General features: G+C 51.4%; 8 protein-coding genes across 8 annotated transcripts; 4 read left to right on the top strand and 4 right to left on the bottom strand.

Annotated features, from left to right (window-relative positions):
• Positions 1-1,922: 1,922 nt before the first annotated feature.
• Positions 1,923-2,831, bottom strand: ALTATR162_LOCUS8403 (uncharacterized protein; the record flags this gene model as incomplete). Its single annotated transcript, XM_043316033.1, has 1 exon — positions 1,923-2,831. One exon carries the CDS (start codon positions 2,829-2,831, stop codon positions 1,923-1,925), a length of 909 nt encoding a protein of 302 aa, XP_043171968.1.
• Positions 2,832-3,278: 447 nt separating this feature from the next.
• On the top strand, positions 3,279-5,128 carry ALTATR162_LOCUS8402 (uncharacterized protein; the record flags this gene model as incomplete). Its single annotated transcript, XM_043316032.1, has 3 exons — positions 3,279-3,951; positions 4,005-4,746; positions 4,798-5,128. The coding sequence occupies 3 exons, from the start codon at positions 3,279-3,281 to the stop codon at positions 5,126-5,128; spliced, it is 1,746 nt and encodes a 581-aa protein (XP_043171967.1).
• A 1,028-nt stretch (positions 5,129-6,156) lies between these two features.
• Positions 6,157-6,967, top strand: ALTATR162_LOCUS8401 (uncharacterized protein; the record flags this gene model as incomplete). The annotated part of the gene is made up of 3 exons (XM_043316031.1): positions 6,157-6,247; positions 6,321-6,757; positions 6,821-6,967. The coding sequence occupies 3 exons, from the start codon at positions 6,157-6,159 to the stop codon at positions 6,965-6,967; spliced, it is 675 nt and encodes a 224-aa protein (XP_043171966.1).
• A 550-nt stretch (positions 6,968-7,517) lies between these two features.
• On the top strand, positions 7,518-9,647 carry ALTATR162_LOCUS8400 (uncharacterized protein; the record flags this gene model as incomplete). The annotated part of the gene is made up of 1 exon (XM_043316030.1): positions 7,518-9,647. One exon carries the CDS (start codon positions 7,518-7,520, stop codon positions 9,645-9,647), a length of 2,130 nt encoding a protein of 709 aa, XP_043171965.1.
• Positions 9,648-10,052: 405 nt separating this feature from the next.
• On the bottom strand, positions 10,053-11,495 carry ALTATR162_LOCUS8399 (uncharacterized protein; the record flags this gene model as incomplete). The annotated part of the gene is made up of 1 exon (XM_043316029.1): positions 10,053-11,495. The coding sequence occupies one exon, from the start codon at positions 11,493-11,495 to the stop codon at positions 10,053-10,055; it is 1,443 nt and encodes a 480-aa protein (XP_043171964.1).
• A 1,065-nt stretch (positions 11,496-12,560) lies between these two features.
• Positions 12,561-13,691, bottom strand: ALTATR162_LOCUS8398 (uncharacterized protein; the record flags this gene model as incomplete). The annotated part of the gene is made up of 3 exons (XM_043316028.1): positions 12,561-13,017; positions 13,078-13,377; positions 13,507-13,691. 3 exons carry the CDS (start codon positions 13,689-13,691, stop codon positions 12,561-12,563), a joined length of 942 nt encoding a protein of 313 aa, XP_043171963.1.
• A 940-nt stretch (positions 13,692-14,631) lies between these two features.
• ALTATR162_LOCUS8397 (uncharacterized protein) lies at positions 14,632-15,696 on the bottom strand (the record flags this gene model as incomplete). The annotated part of the gene is made up of 3 exons (XM_043316027.1): positions 14,632-15,109; positions 15,166-15,470; positions 15,520-15,696. The coding sequence occupies 3 exons, from the start codon at positions 15,694-15,696 to the stop codon at positions 14,632-14,634; spliced, it is 960 nt and encodes a 319-aa protein (XP_043171962.1).
• A 541-nt stretch (positions 15,697-16,237) lies between these two features.
• On the top strand, positions 16,238-17,399 carry ALTATR162_LOCUS8396 (uncharacterized protein; the record flags this gene model as incomplete). Its single annotated transcript, XM_043316026.1, has 6 exons — positions 16,238-16,303; positions 16,351-16,401; positions 16,453-16,479; positions 16,506-16,579; positions 16,622-17,241; positions 17,287-17,399. The coding sequence occupies 6 exons, from the start codon at positions 16,238-16,240 to the stop codon at positions 17,397-17,399; spliced, it is 951 nt and encodes a 316-aa protein (XP_043171961.1).
• Between the last annotated feature and the right edge of the window lie 361 nt (positions 17,400-17,760).

Here is a 17,760-nt window from a genome sequence, read left to right as displayed (position 1 = left end):
TGATCGACCAGGTACAGACGGCTATGATCTGGGGACGACGGTCAAAGCCCTCTAGAGCGAACCGCTTCAAGCTATGACTAGTCGACTTATAGACAGAAGCAACAGGTGGCCTTGGACACTCGGTAGAGACACCTGGTATATTGAGCGGGTAGAGAATGTGTGAGTACAGACTGGGCATCTCTCTCCATACTCGTCTAGCGGCTAATGAGAACTGGAGCGGCAGCTCGTCTGTCACATAGAAAGAAAGCTAAGATGTTTTTCGGGCATTAAGTGACATGAAGATTCTCGTTGCGACAGCGTTCTTCGGAAGAGTGTGTAGTGTGTGAGAACTCTCATACTGCTCCGTGATGGTCTCGCGGACGTTGGGATGTGCAACATCAAAATACAACATAGCATCAGATTGCGTTGCGACCTCAAATGCTTGCTTCACGCCTGGTCCAGGGCGGCATGGTCTCGGTAGGCCGCTCCGCGGATGAAACCGCACATCGGCACATGGCGACACATTTCTAGTGCCGAATGAAAGATTGAGCACAAAGGACGTGGTGGTGTTTACTCGAGTAAGTTCCACGAGGTAGATACCACCTGAACCAGGATAAGAGACAAGGTGTCTCTACCACAAGCGACCTGGAAGCAAAGGCCCAGCTTCTGGTGGGAGGAGGCAACGTCAACTCGACTCACGACAATCCATGTGTGATCGTATGTCTCCACCTCTTACGTGCGCGTGCGTATGGCAAGGCGTCGGACCTTCTGATCGTTTGGGCTGAGCAGACATATTATGATAAGTTTGCCAGCGCCAGATGTAGATAGATTGTGAGTTAGCCGTGGCATATTGCAGAGGAGATAAGTGGAGACTGAAGCCGCATGAGGGGATGGTGCTTGACGGGAAGAATGGCATGCGGGACGGACGGCTAGCCGCATTGAGCTGCGGTGCATACGCGACGGATGAGCAGATATAGAAGGAAACCCGGCCCAGATGCAGCGAGATTGTAACCTTCCACTCTGCATGGAAAGACAGGCCTCTAGCGCTTCAGATGAGCCGTTTCTCGACACATTTTAGCGTGAAAGCATGTGAATTTACCCATGTTCCTGCACTGGTGACTAAAGACACGCGATGCTTTGCTGGGGTTATTGCAGATCGAAGCAGCGCTATAGCAATAGCACGCGCTGGAGAAGCCCAGGGCTGGATAAGAAGTTGGAGCTACCAGGGTCAACGCGCACATCGCGCTGCATCGTACCTGAGGTTGAAACCTGGAGCACGGGAGGAGGGCCAGGCCGATAGGCTCGCCACTGCGACTTTTCACATATTGGTGAGGACACAACCACGGCAATATTGGAAGAGAGATAGACGCAAACGCAGGATAATGGCAAAGGACAAAGTGAGTTGGAATGTGAGGTTTGCTGTGATGGAAACAACTGGCGAGAAAGACGTGGTTGCGTGAAAGTGAAAGGTGGAAGGGATCATCCCGACTTGTGTCACCAGCCCGTCCAAGTAGTGTGGCCAGTGCACGTGGAGTCTCTCACTGCACCGTAACATCCTCACACCACTTAGAGAATGAACAACATCGCGAGTGAAAGGTGTACTGTCCGAACCTATCCGCAGTGCTCTTACACTGTCGGGTAACAGACAAGATCCCGCCTCTGCCCGCATGAGCGTTGCGCATGCATGGCATGGCGATAAGAACGCTATCAGATCACCATAGCAGATAGGCGATTTGTAAGGACCGACCGTTGCGGAGTCGCGTGATTTCACAGTCAAAAGTTTGAATGTGTGACTTTTCAGTTGAGAAGGCGTTTGATCAAGACGATGAGCGACTTACTATCAATGGGTATCGTAAAAATTCAAAACGCCGTGCTCGGCGGTCCCATGAAATTCAGGCCTTCATAAAGGCTGAAAACATCTGGTGGAGGCTTTGCTCTCCTGCTCATGCCCGTAATCTGCGGACCAAGCCACTTATGGGACCCATGGCCTTCCTGCTGAAAACATCATCTCGAGCTCCGTCTTTGGTTCTACACACGGCCCTCTCAACTCTACCATCTTTGGTGATGGACATGACTGCTGTCCGTCTGTTGGACCAAACAACAGTGATCTGCCTGACCGCAGCATCGGCTTCGATGTCCAGTATACGTGCGCTGTCGGTCTCACCGTCGGCTTCCTCGACATCTGAACTCGTCTCATCGTCGCTCACGAAAGCGTTCAGAACTCTCCCAGTTGATGCAAAGCCCTCGGTTTCACTATCCGGTCGTGATTTTGCTAAACCAGCCTCCTTCTGTAACTCTTCCACAGCGTTTACCCGCAAGTGCCAGCTCACCAGTTCCTTCCTCAGCAGTCTTCCAAACTGCACTAGGTCCTGTTCTGGATCGTTCTCTTCGTCTTTGCCACCTGCAGGTAGCCACTTGTCGGACAATTGCTGCAGAGGTATGCATGGTGGAATAGTGTGCTTGTTTATTCTCAGAATCCTCTTGTTATCCTTTTGTCTGACGCTCAGCAAGACATGGTATGTCTCGACGAATCTACCTCCGAGTGATACATCTATGCTGACGCCAAGAATGTTGCCATCATTCAGCGCATGTGGGTCAGGATCTTTGACTTTGTATGCAGTGACGCCAGCGCAGGCGCGGTAGGCATTCTCGAGGTTGCGTTTCGACTGCTGTGTGATGATTTGATCAACATGATCCGCGGATTTGTTGTGCGTACCGCTACTTTGAAGACGCGCTGCGAGGTGGGGTTGTGACAGGAGAACGGAAGATAAATTTGCGCGGTGAGCTTTTAGTGTCGCTATCCGGGTATGTAGGTCGCTGATTTCATCGTCGAGTTGCTCAGTAGTCTCCATTGTGTAATGATATGCCGTCGTGGAAGTGCGTCAGTGTTGATGTTGAAACGCGTGCACCGGCGACATGAACGCGCTAACACGTGAATAAGCGTTGGGCAGGGGTGAGGTGGGATGAAAGCTACCGACTCGCCTAGTGCTCCGCCCTTCTCGAGCTTGAGACTAGAGGACACGGTTCCGTCCAGACATCCAGGGCCCGCGGCCATCATTGCTGCATAATCATATACTGGTGCCCGCGTCGTACTAACTCGGCTGTTTCTTAACACGTTTCTTGTCCTTCACTAGTCGCTCCCTAAACAACCATCACCACCTAAAGTTCGCGTCTTCCTCTCGCCGTCCGCAGTCCCTGACATCAGCCACCCAACACCCGCCCGACTCCTATCGCCCAAATTTGTCGAATTACACCACGAAGACCCCTCCTCATCCGACACACTCCGCCGACGCACCCAAATGAGCAAACGAGCCTCGCGATCCAAGAACCGCGGCTCTGTACTACGTGAGCAGAGCTCCACCGACTCGTTGCAGGAAAAGAAGAAGAACGGCAATGCAAACTCCACTGCCATGAACAGCGTCATGTTGGAACATCGGCGCAAACACTCTTCATTTGACAGCACTTCGCCCTCGAGCCAGGCTGCATCCCTCATGGGCAACTCCAACTTCTCGCTGGATGATGAGGTACCCAAACTGGGTCAGGATGATGAAGGGCCCTCCAAGGGCTTCTTCGAGCTTTCCAAGAAGGATCAGAGCAACTTTCTCCTGCTGGTGCTGCTCTACTTCCTCCAAGGCATACCCATGGGGCTGGCCCACGGTTCTGTGCCCTTCCTACTCAAGCACAATGTATCCTACGCGGCCATCGGCGTCTTCTCGCTCGCAGCCTATCCCTACTCACTGAAACTCCTTTGGAGTCCCATTGTGGACGCGGTATGGTCGCCCAAGGTGGGACGCCGGAAGAGTTGGATTTTACCTATCCAGACCATCTCTGGCTTCTCCATGATTTGGCTGGGGCGGAACATCAACCGCATGATGAAGGAGGCGGGCGAGACAGACAGCGGAGTTTGGACTTTCACTTGGTGGTGGTTTGCGCTCGTGTTCCTCTGCGCTACGCAGGACATCGCTGTGGATGGTAAGGCGCCGCTCATCTCCCATATTGACATGCACCAGGCTAATGACGAACAGGTTGGGCACTTACCCTTCTCTCCAAAGAGAACCTCGCATACGCCTCGACCGCGCAAACCGTCGGCCTGACCGCAGGCCAGTTCCTCTCCTACACCGTCTTCCTAGCCTTCAACTCCAAAGACTTTGCGAACAAGTGGTTTCGCAGCACTCCTGCAGAGACCGGTATCATGGAGCTTGACGGCTACTTGAGCTTCTGGGGATGGGCATACCTGATCGTCACTCTTGGATTGGCCGTCATGAAACGCGAGGACCGCGATAAGAACGGCGATGGCATTGGAGAGGTTTACCGCACCATGTGGGGTATCTTGAAGCTGAAGAACATTCAGAGCTTCATCATCATCCACCTCATCGCCAAGATTGGATTCCAAGCCAACGATGCTGTTACGAGCCTGAAGCTTCTCGACAAGGGCCTCAAACAGGAACAGCTTTCGCTCGTTATTCTTGTTGATTTCCCTGTTGAGGTCTTCCTGGGTTACTACATCGGAAAGTGGTGCCAGACCTACCCGCCAATGCACATTTGGTGTTGGTCCTTTATGGGACGTTTGGTTGCTGCCGGGTTTGCGCAATTTGTTGTGTCTATATTCCCGGTTGGAGGCGCATCGTCCGGGTTCCTGATGTTGGTCATTGCTGAGCATGTGCTTTCGACTTTCATGAATACAGTCATGTTCGTTGCAGTCAGCGCGTTCCACGCAAAGATCTCGGATCCGCTTATTGGCGGTACCTATATGACGCTCCTCGCTACGTAAGTCCCATGCTTTCCCATTTTACCTGTACGTCACTAACAACAGTGCAGCGTCTCCAACCTCGGCGGCACATTCCCACGTTACTTCGTCCTCAAAGCTGTCGACATGTTCACCTCGGCAACCTGCATACCACCCACCGACGTTCCGAAAGCAGACCTTTTGAAAGGGCCTCTTATCACACAAGCGTTCTCTTGTTCTCTAGAGGCAGAGAAGCATCGATGCCAGCAAGGCGGTGGTATCTGCAGCGTCACAAGTGATGGGTACTATATTGTGAACATTCTGTGTATTGTAATCGGTGTAGTGACGTTCTGGGGCTATATCAAGCCCGCAGTCATGCGGATACAGGCGTTGCCGCTGCGAGCATGGAGAATTGCTGGGTAGGTGGATAGCCTGCATAGTGTATGATATAGGCGCATAGTTCGATGTTAGATAAAGGCATGTTGCAAAGCTATAGGCTACTGATCAAAAACACTTCGGATCCAAACTGCATGCCACTACTGGCATCCAAGCCGCTTGTGCACGTCTGTGCCGCGCTCGCGCGTTTTCCCGTGACCAGGCGTGCTGATCGGCCAATAGTGGGCGGCCTTATGCACCAGTGTAAGCCACGTCGTCTCGAGCACATGCAGGTACGTCTGCGGCACAGCAAATGTCTCAGGCCGCTCAAATTAGTACCATTATATGCAATGGATTGCTAACAGACCACCCACAACAGTTGGGTGCTCGATTGAGTGGAGAGAATTAGCGGCTTGCAGTTGTCAGTGATGAGATAATCGGGGACCGTTCTGTAAGCAGGCCAAGTCTCGACTCGACGTGCCGAAGACGCCGATGGACGGGGACTTCTGACTGTAACATGTCAGGCCATGTGTGATGGCAACGGCCCGGTAGACTAGCAGAACTTTAAGAATCATATGCCTGCATCTGTTCCGAGAATCTTACAAACCCCCGAAGTCGCCGAAGAGACGCTGTGCCAGCTAGAGTAGCATACCTCGGAAACGTGCACAAGGCGTTGACGCTTACCTTCCTACGGCTAGCTACCTTCGACATCGCGTTTTGACATCTGTCGCAAATTATCTGCTGATCTTGAATACTCTTTTACCTCTATTCCTATTCGCCTGACCTGCTGCACTCTTCTACGACCGTCGCAACACAAATCCACCTAGTCTGACACCTTGATCGACGTCCGACTCTACACCAACCCCCAAACTCCACAGCTGCCGTTAAACCTCAAGGGTCCAACCAAACCTTACTTGCGCCAATCCCGCCAACGTGTGTGTTGATAACGAGTCCCTGCATACCATCACATCCCGAGCCCTAAGAAATCGGTCCGTCTGACCTTCGAAGAGCATTGATACGACTGGAACTTCCAACGTTGTGTCGCATCGTCCTTTTATAGTGTACGAACAATCGCAATGGCTTTCGCAGCGTACCAACCTAAGGCGCGGGTCCAGAAGCCCGCTCCCCACTTCTCTGGCACTGCAGTTGTCGACGGCACATTCGAAGGTATGCGACTATCTTACACTTTCCCATCCAATCACCCATCAGCCAGAGCATCATACTGACAATCCCTACGCAGACATTAGCTTAACAGCATACACATCCACCAAGCAATGGCTCGTCCTGGGTTTCGTTCCCATGGCCTGGACTTTTGTTTGCCCAACCGAAATCCTCGCCTTTAGTGAACGCGCTTCCGATTTCGCAGCCCGTGGCGCCAGCGTCGTCTTCTCCAGCACAGACAGCGAGTATAGTTTGCTCGCTTGGACGAATGCGAGCAAGAAGGACGGAGGCCTGGGCAAGATCAACATTCCGCTGCTGAGCGACAAGAACCATAGCATCGCCAAGGACTACGGTGTGCTGATCGAAGAGGAGGGTATTGCGTTACGAGGGCTCTTCTTGATCGACCCCAATGGCATCGTACGACAGATTACTATCAACGATCTTCCTGTTGGAAGATCAGTCGACGAAACGCTTCGCCTGATCGATGCCTTCCAATTCACCGACAAATATGGCGAGGTATGATCTAACCTACTCGTATATTACCTCGTCTTCGCAAGCATACTGACATTAACCCATCAGGTCTGCCCCGCGAACTGGAACCCTGGTGATGAAACCATCAAAGCAACACCCGCAGGCAACAAGGAGTACCTCGACAAGCTTCACGCCGACACCAAGATGTCGGACGTTGCCGCAAAGACAAATGGTACGGCTTCCTCGGGACATTAAAGTAGCTGGCCGGGTGTCGATATCGCCACGATAGCGTGCTGATCTTTCTTTGCGCAGGGACTTCTTGAACCGTAGATGTCTCGGTGTGCTTTGGTTGTGCGATATTAGCATATACATCTCATCTTTCATCTGAGATTAGTTGCATTGATTGGCGTTGTTTTGGCGCCGTCGTGTTGGCTTCCTGATTGCGGCCCTCCAGCTCAACTACGCTCATCATACCAATGGATTCCCCTCTATAGAATGTACAAATTTACAGATCATTGCAGCCTTGAATCTGGTGACACGATATGTCTGGATGCTTGGCTGATAGAACTTGACCTTCATCTCTGAGTTTTCGAATGGTTCCAGTCCCTTGCACAAGCCGATTGCACCAAACTCTGCGGCTTAACAAAGCTCCAAAATTTGCCGCACTGAACTGTTTGAATGAGACGCAGACATGTCAGGACAGCTGAGCTGATGCGCGTTAGCTTCCGCTTGGCAGGTCGGGAACCCACGCGAGCGCCACGGACCTGTGCCTGTTTCGACATAGCCCACGAGAAGGCCTCCAATCATGGAGCCACGACTGAATGCGCTACTGGACATCTCGAACCAAAGTAGCATGCCGTACATCGCAGAGCCACCGAACATGAGCTCATCTGGCTCACAAAGGCCCTCGCATCATGCTGATCAAAGCTTCGTACGCCCCAAAGCACTAATGCTGGCAAACACCTCCCCTGAAACCAGTCAGTCGAACGACGTCCGAAGGGACGGACACGAGAGGTTATATCCCATACGGTCGATGCCTAGTGCTCCGATAGCACAGGTGTTAAACAGCGAGGCGAATGTGCTTGGGGCTGCACAGTCTGTATCATCGACTTTTGCCTCGTCAACGACGCCCTTCAGTGGAAGACTAGTTGACTTGCTTTTGGACAGCCCGGATCATGCAAGGCAAAGATGGGATCAGGAACAGCAATTTCTCCAGCCTGAAAACACAGGATGCAGTACTTCTGTCATCAAATTACCGAGGCTACCGCAACCTCCTAAGCGGACAGCAAAACGACCTAGAATACCGCCGTTGCTGCAGGGTTTGCATCAACCTCCTCCGCTTCCGCCTGAGGGGAGACTCTTCCCGCCGATTACTGGGGAAAAGAATGCATTCGCAGGCGAGAGAGGGTACGATGCGCGTTTTGAAGAATCTAGGGGCAAGGACGTGGATGATCATGCTTTTCTCGAAGGTGGTGCATTGGACTATAGCAAAACCATTCAAAGCGCTGAACATCCATCCGTCTCTCAAGCGGCACCTCAGTCTGTGTCTTCTAGTACACCAGACGCAGTCCATGGGGCCGATTTAACAACAAACAACGTCACGGGCACTTTAGCGCCGTCCCAAACTAAGCGTGGAAAGAAACGAAACAAATGGTCTGAGCAAGAGACCAAAGATTTGCTTATAGGAGTCAGCAGGTATGGTATAGGCAATTGGAAGAAGATACTACAGGATCCAGATTTTGCGTTCAACAACCGCACGGCCGTTGATCTGAAAGACCGTTTCCGAGTGTGCTGCCCGGGTGAAGGTCTAAAGCCACGGCAACCAAGGACGAAAGCAAAAGAGAAGGTAAACTTGGATGAGACGGCCTCTGGTTTGCCAAACCAAACCATCCATACCCATCAGCACTCTCTTCCTATCAGTGGTCATAATAACGGCAATAACTTGATTTCGAATCCCCCCAGTCCTACAGAAAATCAACCACGGGGAGCAACTCGTAGCAAAACCACAACGCATCTAGACCTCGCCGAGCTCGGTATTCGCGAACCATTTTCAAAAATCACACGTCGACCGCGCCGAGCCTTCAGTGCACGCGATGACGTCAATCTTCTCAAGGGCTTTGAGAAATATGGATCTGTTTGGCATCTGATGCGTGACGACGAGGATCTAGACTTTGCTACTCGGCATCCTACGGATCTGCGCGATCGTTTCAGAATCCGCTATCCGGACAAGTACGCCAAAGCAGGATATAAACTCAAAGCAAAAGAAAAAGAACGCACATCATCGAATCAAGCACATGTCCAAGAGCAAGAGAGACACGATGATTCTGCGCAACCAGAGCAGACTTTCCTGGTCCACAGTTCCTCACAGCAAGCTCAAACACAGCACCCACAACACGACTCGATTACCATGGGAGGCAAAGACATGCACCCTTCCAACAATAACAATAACAACGGAGCAAACACCAACATGTCATCCCACCTGCCTACTCCCAACAACAACAACAATAATAATCATCACAACCCAGCTCTAAAGTCTTTCAACTCGTCGTCTTACCTCTCCGACCCTCTCCCGACCCTTCCTTTCGACGACGCAGATCCCGATCTCACACAAGACATGAGTACTGTAGGCGACGAGAGTCCCATAACTCTAAGTCGGAATATCCTCCGCTGGGCTGACGCAAATCCATCTTCGCTCTACGCTTTCACCCCTGCTGTTTCTTCTTCCTCGACGTCGGCGGGGAATATGCATGGTGTTGGTCATAGTAATAAGGGTGAGGGAGGAACTAGTGGGGGGTCAAATGGGTTCGCAGGAGGAGGCCAGCAGCAGCAGCAGCAGATGGAGGGAGGAAGGGGGACGGCGTTGCCTGAGGCGGATACTTGGCTGCTAGGCGGCGAGAGAGTCCAGGCGTTTGGCATGTATAGATATCGATCTTGATACAGGCTGATGTATTGCTTGTGGCCGTGTAGTTCGGAGGTCGAGCGATGGCACAACTGTGGTCTTTTTCGCTACATGGGAGCTGGGAGATGTATTCTGGAGACTACGCATAGCCGGGGATCGAGGCTATCATGATTACGAATAATGGTTATGAGGAAAGAAGAGCTGAAGCTGGTGTCTGCTAGCTTGAAGTGGGGAGAAACCCCAGTTTGAGGTCATACTCAAACTCCGATTATCCAATGGGAATATACAACCTCGTGTACACCGAGAAGGTCAATGTGCCAACTGCACGACGAAAGAATCATACCACAAGATCTTGTTCCGTTCACACGTCTTCCCAAAGAGGTGCTTTATCGACGAGCTTCAGCTTCTTCATGGGTATTGCTACAATGGACACTACACAGCTTATGCAATCCAAAAGCCTCTCGTCTCGTACGTCTGCGAGCCTTGAAGCCATTGCTCAAAGCCCTGGGCGTCTTCTTTGGACTCGAATGATGGTGTCCATAGACCAACTCGCTCCCAGTTGGTCCCCACTTTGGACACGAGGAGCATTGCAAATGTGTTGCGTACGTGCCTATCGTCGTGCGGGCATCTCATCTTGTCTGCCAAGAACAAATAAATGGCATAACAAGTTCTGGTTTCTTGGTATCCAAAGGTGTCGGGTGACAAGTCGAGGTTTTCAAACCGGCTGTCAAGTAGGGCTTCCTCCCACCAGTAACCATATTCTTCACCTTGCACAATCAATGCGCGGTACCCACGTATGCGCCCGCCATGGCACTCCAAAGAGTCGAATTCCTTGTGAAGCCTGACCTCCAGGGAGGGAGCTGAGATATGTATTCGCTGGGAGTAGTGGTGTCGCTGGGTGCAAGCCGGACTAGCTTCTTCAAACGTCTTCCAAGTCTCTGCAAGACCATTCTGTTTCTCGACTTGAACTGCCATACCATCCGCAACTGAAAGCTCAGTACATGGCATCCTTCGTAGACGATATTGTGCAAGTAGGTGGCGTGACCATCCCGCCCAAGACCAGCTTGGAAAGCCTTGCCGACGATAGATCTGCCCATTTTGGATCGGATGGGCCCAACACAACCCGATTAGTAGCCCATTCAGGTATCCTGATGCGTCGAAAAGCAAGGGTATACCCCAGTGTGATCTGACAGGTGGCTCTTGTTGCTCGAAATGCCCCACAATACCATCAAATGCATTCAGAATATCGGCATTGTGAGTGAGTACTCTTCCAGTGTATGACTCTATCAGATTGTAAACAAGACGTACTTCTTCCCCAGGCTCCCACTTCTCCAACCTGTATCGATAATGGATCTGAGAACTTTGTAGATCTTCGCTGACGACACCTTCGTTGCAGTCGAACAAAACTTGTTCTTCAGTGAAGACGAGCCTTCGCCGGGAGAAGTAAGCTTCTTGAAACGTCCAGGCACGCTGAATCCATCCCTGATAATAATATACAGAAGTCCATGGCCAGAGATAGAAGGTGGTTAGGCTCAGCTTGTCGTAGCGACCCTTTGTTTGCACACCTTCACGCGGTATTGAAATGCCCACGAGTCCTGACTTGGCTTTCATACATCCAGCTGCCATTATTGTAATCTCAGCAGAACGATAAATAAGGTGCATCTGACGGATCTGGTGTCTAAAATCGTTCTCATCTGTCTGGAGAACGCAGTATGCATCGACCCATAGGTATTGGAGGCCGAGGCTTTGGGTTACGCGAATAGCATCGTTGATAGAGGCAGGGACATCCGATGGTAGCACATCCATTTGTTGGTCAGGGGACCCAGTATGGCCTTTGCCCCACCGATAACTCAACGCAACGTAAGAAACGTCGTGAGAAGGCATGACGACTGCTCTTGTGGAACAATCAATCACTCGAAGCCGGGTTGGGTGGCTACCTGACATTTCTTTCTGTTGGCCGCAAGGACCATGACCATGTAAGCAGTTTTGTAGCTGTCTTCTTACGCTATCGAGATCGAGCCATGTCGGGATCTCATCCACCCGTATCGGGGATGGTTGGAAGCTTGGCATCTCAGTATCTTCGGACACACTGAATGAAACGATATTTTCGGGTTCACTGCAGGTATGTTTCGCGGGCCATCCATCCCATGTATCAAAAACGATGTTGACATGCAAGGGAACCTTCTCACATTCAGTGCCATCTCTTTCCAGTCTCCTCACCCAGCTTCTCCCGCAATCTAGCTGGAGATACCGTGGCTGTATCGAATCGTTTGGTGGAATCAAGTTTGACTGTGCCGCCGAAAGGAATTCACAGAATTCGCAACCAGGCTCTGAATCCCAGACCCAGATAGCAGTAGGGTCAGAACTCCGTGTGATCCATACTTCATGTCCCTTTTCCAGCGGTATGCCTTTGTGGTCGCCCTTCAAGATTGCAAAGAGATCGATGTCTAAGCAGTTGGCACACAACATCTCAATAGGACTCGACAAATGTGAATTCGTATAGTAGAGTATTTTGAGGAAGAGAAGTCCAAGACTGTTAGCTTTCGAGCTGCCGCCTAATGCTATATAAGCCCGCAGGTTAATGCTGCGATGAACATTATGGCTGTGCATGCAGTAAGCGGGGTTATACCACGCCCACCTGCCTTAGGCATCAAATGAGGCAACACCTCGGGCAACACGTGCAAAGCAACACGAAACAGAAATCCAGGATGGCAGTACTGTAAATCTTGTTGCAACGTAGATAAGATACAGTAGAGCCATAAATCTGCGCGTCACAGAACGTGGCAGTGTTGAACATTGAGTCAAATAAATGATCTGTTTCCATCTCCTTTCATATCCAGCAATGAGTGAAAAACATAGTTCCCAGATTTGGTATCATCGAAAAACACACGCTCAAACGCCTAATCCCAGACAAACACATGGAGAAAACCTTTGACGATACAAGGCGCTCTAATAAGCGTTACCGCCCCAGCCCGGCGCCTTCCCTTTGCCTTCATGCGGCGAGTAATACTCATCCTGCTCCATCACCGGACTAATCGTTATGGACCCGTGCTGCTGCTGCGGCGGCCCATACCATGCGTTACCTCCAGCAGGCACATTGCTGTAATAGCCTCCTCCTCCTCCTCCGTACCCAGCCTCCTCGCCACCAAGGTTATTGAACGCTTGTGTCCGTGGTGTCATTGGCGACTTCATGCCGCCAACGGTACCGGGTGTACGAGGTAGTTGCTGGAGTTCCCACATGTGTTGCCATTGTTCCTCGGCGGTCATCTCGTTGTCGTAGGGCGAGGAAGCCCATTTCTCCTTCTCGGCTTTCTTTTCTGCTTTCCGCGCCGCGTGGGCTTGTTTCTGCGCCGTGGTTGGAATGAGGGAGTAGACTGATAGGACGACGAAGACGGCGTAGATGGTGCTGTGGGTTCATGGTTAGCGTCTTCTGAAAGGATGTATAATGGATGCATAGGGTACGTACAGCATGATGATACTGACGGCGAAACTGCTCTTCGCTTGCATGCAGTAGCTCTTGATGTGCTTGTCATCTACAATGTTACAGCTCTTGGTAATGTACCAGGGCGCTCCGTTATTGGTATGCGTCGGGTCGATGGTGTCGGGTGCGGTTTGGATGTGGATGCCGTAGGCCCATAGAGCCATGAGTGCAATGTGAAGGAGGAGCGAGAGGATCGGGAAGAAGACTTTGAGGAGCCATAGCGTTGTCTTGACGAGCCAGAAGAACATGCATACTACGCCGATTACGAGGTGATATTGGGTGTTGCTGTGGTTGTCAGTACGTAGCCTTGAATTTGTAACCTGTACAGGATGACAATATGATTCATGAAATACTCCGGTTCGATACAAGGCATGCTTGCGCATCCTTGTAATTGATCCAGCATATGCTACTTACAAGCCACTCCACACTAAAGGTGTGTCCACAGGTCTATAATTTGCAGCCGCGTATAGAACTGTGCTTGGTTTCGAGTTAAAGCCCAGCTCGCCTCCTACTCTCCACAAGATAGTGCGATATAGGTTTGGCGATGCGATACCGAAGAGCGCAAGGTTGGCCACGGTAAATGGCAGTTCAAAAACCATGAGGAAATAGATGATTTTTGGTAGGCGCCATGATCGTGATATGAAGAAACCCATAATGGACGTTCGAAACCGTCACACTCGACGGCGATGTGCGGTGGCAGGCGTTGCCGTATATATGAGGCTGCGCTTTCAGCTGCGCTCGGATGGATCGCGATTGCGGGGATAAGGTTGGAATGCGCCGTCCTGTCTTGTTGCGCTACCGTCGGTAATCCGAAGTCGATAGCTGGAGATGCTACCAAAAGCCTCCCGTGGTCGTACACAGTCGTCGTTCGTACTCGAGGTTCAGACGCACAAACGAAGCATCAGCATCCATCACTCCGGGGGCCTTCGACGCTCTTAACAGCCATGTAAGCCCCCATCTTAGCCGACGCCAGTGAGTGAATTGAGGGGCGAAAGAGCCATTGCAGGCGCTGAGTGGCACACGCATGCTGCGCGATCACACAGCTTGTAGAGTGTGATGGCGAATCAGACTTGCAGGACGGCGCTGCATGCGGGAGCTAGACGGTTTGTTCCTTGCGCCATCCCTGCCTGCTGTACCGAAGAATGTGGGTTAATATCGACGAATCGGGTAATTCAATATAGAACTTCGAGGTAAGAGGTCGGATGAAATAGAGGGCCTTATCGCGGGGTCGCACAGCATAAGCGATCGCTAACTGTGCCGTAAAGTGATTGCGGACGGTAAATGTCTTGAGGCACAAAGAGTGATGGTGGTCGTGGTTCGCGCACAGAGATTTGGAAGGTGGAGCTAGTCTGGTGGAGCTCGCTCGACCATCACGAGCCGTCTCGAATTTACGGCCTTTGTGGGCGCGTAAATTCGAGTTAATGGTGTGAGCATCGTACATACAATAGCGCTTGCCGCAGTGACAGGATGATTGTCGAATGCAAAACTTGGTATTGATCGCCTTGGACTATCCAGTGGTAGATTACCTTAACATTTCCATTACCACCACTTTTCGCACAGCACTCTCTCTGGTGCCACGTCATCCTGTTCCTTGATAAACTTCACCATTTCATCTGTCATGTCTGGAGGTCCACACACGTAGAAGACGGTAGATTGCGCCTCCTTCCTATTGCCGACTGCGCTAGAGAGGGCAATATCGTCAATGCGATGCGTCCAGGCACACACTGGCACTTCGGTAGCCGAGTCAATTTGCGGCAGCGTCAGAGACATGAGTGGATGTATCAGGTCACCATCATCTGTGCCCATCTCAGACCCGTCCCAAGTTCCTGTGAAGAAAAGCTCGAGGCGGTCTTTGGTCACCTTGAACCTGGGTATGCGGAAGAGGTCGAGCACGTCTTGTAGGAAAAGGACTTCGCTCGGGTCGGTTTCCCGCGATGGGACTTTAGTAGAGTACAAGAAGCGCACTTCGAGGTTTGGGTAGTTTTGGTTTATGTAGGTCATCATTGACATCATAGGGCTGTGGGGTGTTAGCAGTCGAGACATGCGACTCTGTGATGGCATAGCTGGACGCACTTGATCCCGACACCTCCTGCGATGAAGATGGCGCGCTTAATCTTCTTCATATCCAGACAGGGAGGAGGCCATACAAAGCTTCCGCCAACACGCACAGTGACCTCCTTCCCTAGGATGTCGTCAACCGGCTGCCACAACCATGCTGCCGGCGGATTATCGGGGCTCTTCTGTACGGCTAGCTCAAAGTATGGTACGAATTCGGGATCCGATCGCGGTAGGGCTTCTGAAGGCGACGAAGTAATGGTAAAGCCGCCGGCCTTTTCTACATCAGGCACAAAGACATCGAGCCATTGGCCGGGGAGGAACTGACTTATCCATCAGCGCATGTCGCGAGCGAGATGGAGATCGTCATACGTTGAAGCCGTCCTTTTCCTTGATTTCGAATTTAAAGCGCTTGATCCGGTGGTTGACGGGAGTCACTTTGGCGAGGGTGGCAGTGTGGATGTCGTTCTCTCGCGGTTCAGTCGCGGTGCGCTCTTGATGGCTTAGAATCGCTTTTGCTGAGCGAGCCTGTGGCATGCTGCTCAGCATGCTTCTCTGCGAAGAGAGTCGTCTTGAAAAAGAGTGATGAGACAAAAGTCGACGGGCAAGAATGCTCATAGTAAGAAGAAAGTATCTTACCACGAGGAAAATGTAAGTGGGGACACCGGGTAGAGGGGTCCAATGCGTTATGCAGGATGATCCACTGGGCGGGAGCTTGGACAACAGCCGTCAAGGCTAGCTGACTTCACTCTCATCATGTCATCGGCACTTTTTCGGGTCTCCAAATATAGCCATGTTTTATTGACCATCAAGTCTCCGAGAATGAGCTGACTGTGGCCATGTCGCAAGCTGAGCTGTCGCGTTTGACATGTGCGAGTGGCCGGTGGCACCAAGAAAGCTATGACGCGTGCGGGAGCCGCGGCTGTCACCCGAGAGCAGAACAACATAACATGTCAACTACTCTTGATTTCTCCATTACTTGAACTCAACCACATCCGCACTGCCTAGCGCACTACACCTCTCCAGTAGCTCTAATATCGCTTCCAAGCGTGCATTGCATCTCATCAAAATCCGCCTCGATCGTGTCACCATGTCCGTTGAAGAAGGCACACATACTTTGGCCGATGGCAAGCAGTTGTACACGAAGACGTTCAGGGTACGGTGGAACCAAATCAATAAGATCGGCATTAATTTATTGAGCAGACGGATGGGCCGGCAAAAGCCCGACTTGTATTCATCCATGGTTTCTCAGATGTATGATTCCTGTAGACATAACATGAAATGCATCACTAACGTTGTCTTTAGCACGGTGAGACTATACTAGCCACATGGGTACTTGTCCTCTAACAGATATTAAGTCAACACCTACGGCTCGTTCTTTCCCCATCTGGCGTCCAGAGGCATTGAAGTATACACGTTCGACCAAAGGTACGTACGCGCGTTGCTTCCAATATTTGATACTGAGGAGGCGCAGGGGATGGGGCCGCTCTGTAACAAAGCCCGCCGAGCGAGGAGATACGGGCCCGACTAGTCAGGTCCTTGACGATATCGCCTCCTTCATGAAGACATTGATCCCGAGTCCAGTACCACTCTTCATGATGGGGCATTCTATGGGCGGCGGTGAGACCCTTTGCTTCGCTGCACAAGGGCCAGAGGAGGTCCGCAAGCATATTCGCGGCTTTCTCTTGGAATCGCCTTTTGTCGACTTTGATCCCAAGTCGAAACCATCTCCCATCACAGTCTTCTTCGGTAGAGTCGCTGGAAAGCTCATGGCAAAGCGTCAGTTGACTAACAAGTTGGATCCCAAACTCATCTCACGAGACCCGGAGGTTTGCAAGCAATTCGACGAAGACGAGCTCTGCCATGATACCGGCACGCTCGAGGGGCTTGCCGGACTGCTCGATCGAACCAATGCTCTGTCCAGCGGCAAGATTATTATTCCTGATAATGTTGGAGAGGGTGGCGTGACGAGGATCTGGATCGCTCATGGAGATAAAGATGGCATCACCAGCTACCCTGCCTCGAAGCGTCTGTTCGATGCCCTGCAAGTCAAAGACAAGGAGTTCAGATCGTATGCGGGCTACTACCATCGCTGTGAGTATTTGGTCCAATCCAGTAGATTGAAACTAACCCTGTCAGTACATGACGAGCCTAGTCCTGATAAAGACACATTCCGAGACGACGTCGTCAACTGGGTACTTGCTCGCGCGACGGACCCTGTGGGTGACGATAGTGCAAAGCCAAGGCTATAAATACTGGTAGAAGCTTTCTATAACAGGCAAGAAGCGAGCCGAGCGACGTAACCACGATACAAAGCTATTAGATTTCTTGGCTTTGGTCGTATTGACACGCGCGTCCTCCCGAAGTGTGAAACGCGGAGGATCTTCAGGTCCATGTCTGTATGAAAATGACGACGCGATGGAATCGGCGCATGAAAGCGACAACAGGATAGTATGTAGATGCCAAATGCAGCAATGTTCTGGGTCAACAGTACTGAAAGTGAATGACGATAGTTTGCTGCTGCACTTGCGCCGCCATTGTTTTCTGTTAGAGCGCTCGACTGACGAATATAACCTTCTCTTCCTTATTCCTGCGTAGGAAGAGGAGCGTGGT

The sequence above is a fragment of the Alternaria atra genome, assembly GCF_907166805.1.
Source record: "Alternaria atra isolate CS162 genome assembly, contig: 29, whole genome shotgun sequence".
NCBI classification, from domain to species: domain Eukaryota; kingdom Fungi; phylum Ascomycota; class Dothideomycetes; order Pleosporales; family Pleosporaceae; genus Alternaria; species Alternaria atra.
This window is presented reverse-complemented; position numbering and strand designations above follow the sequence as displayed.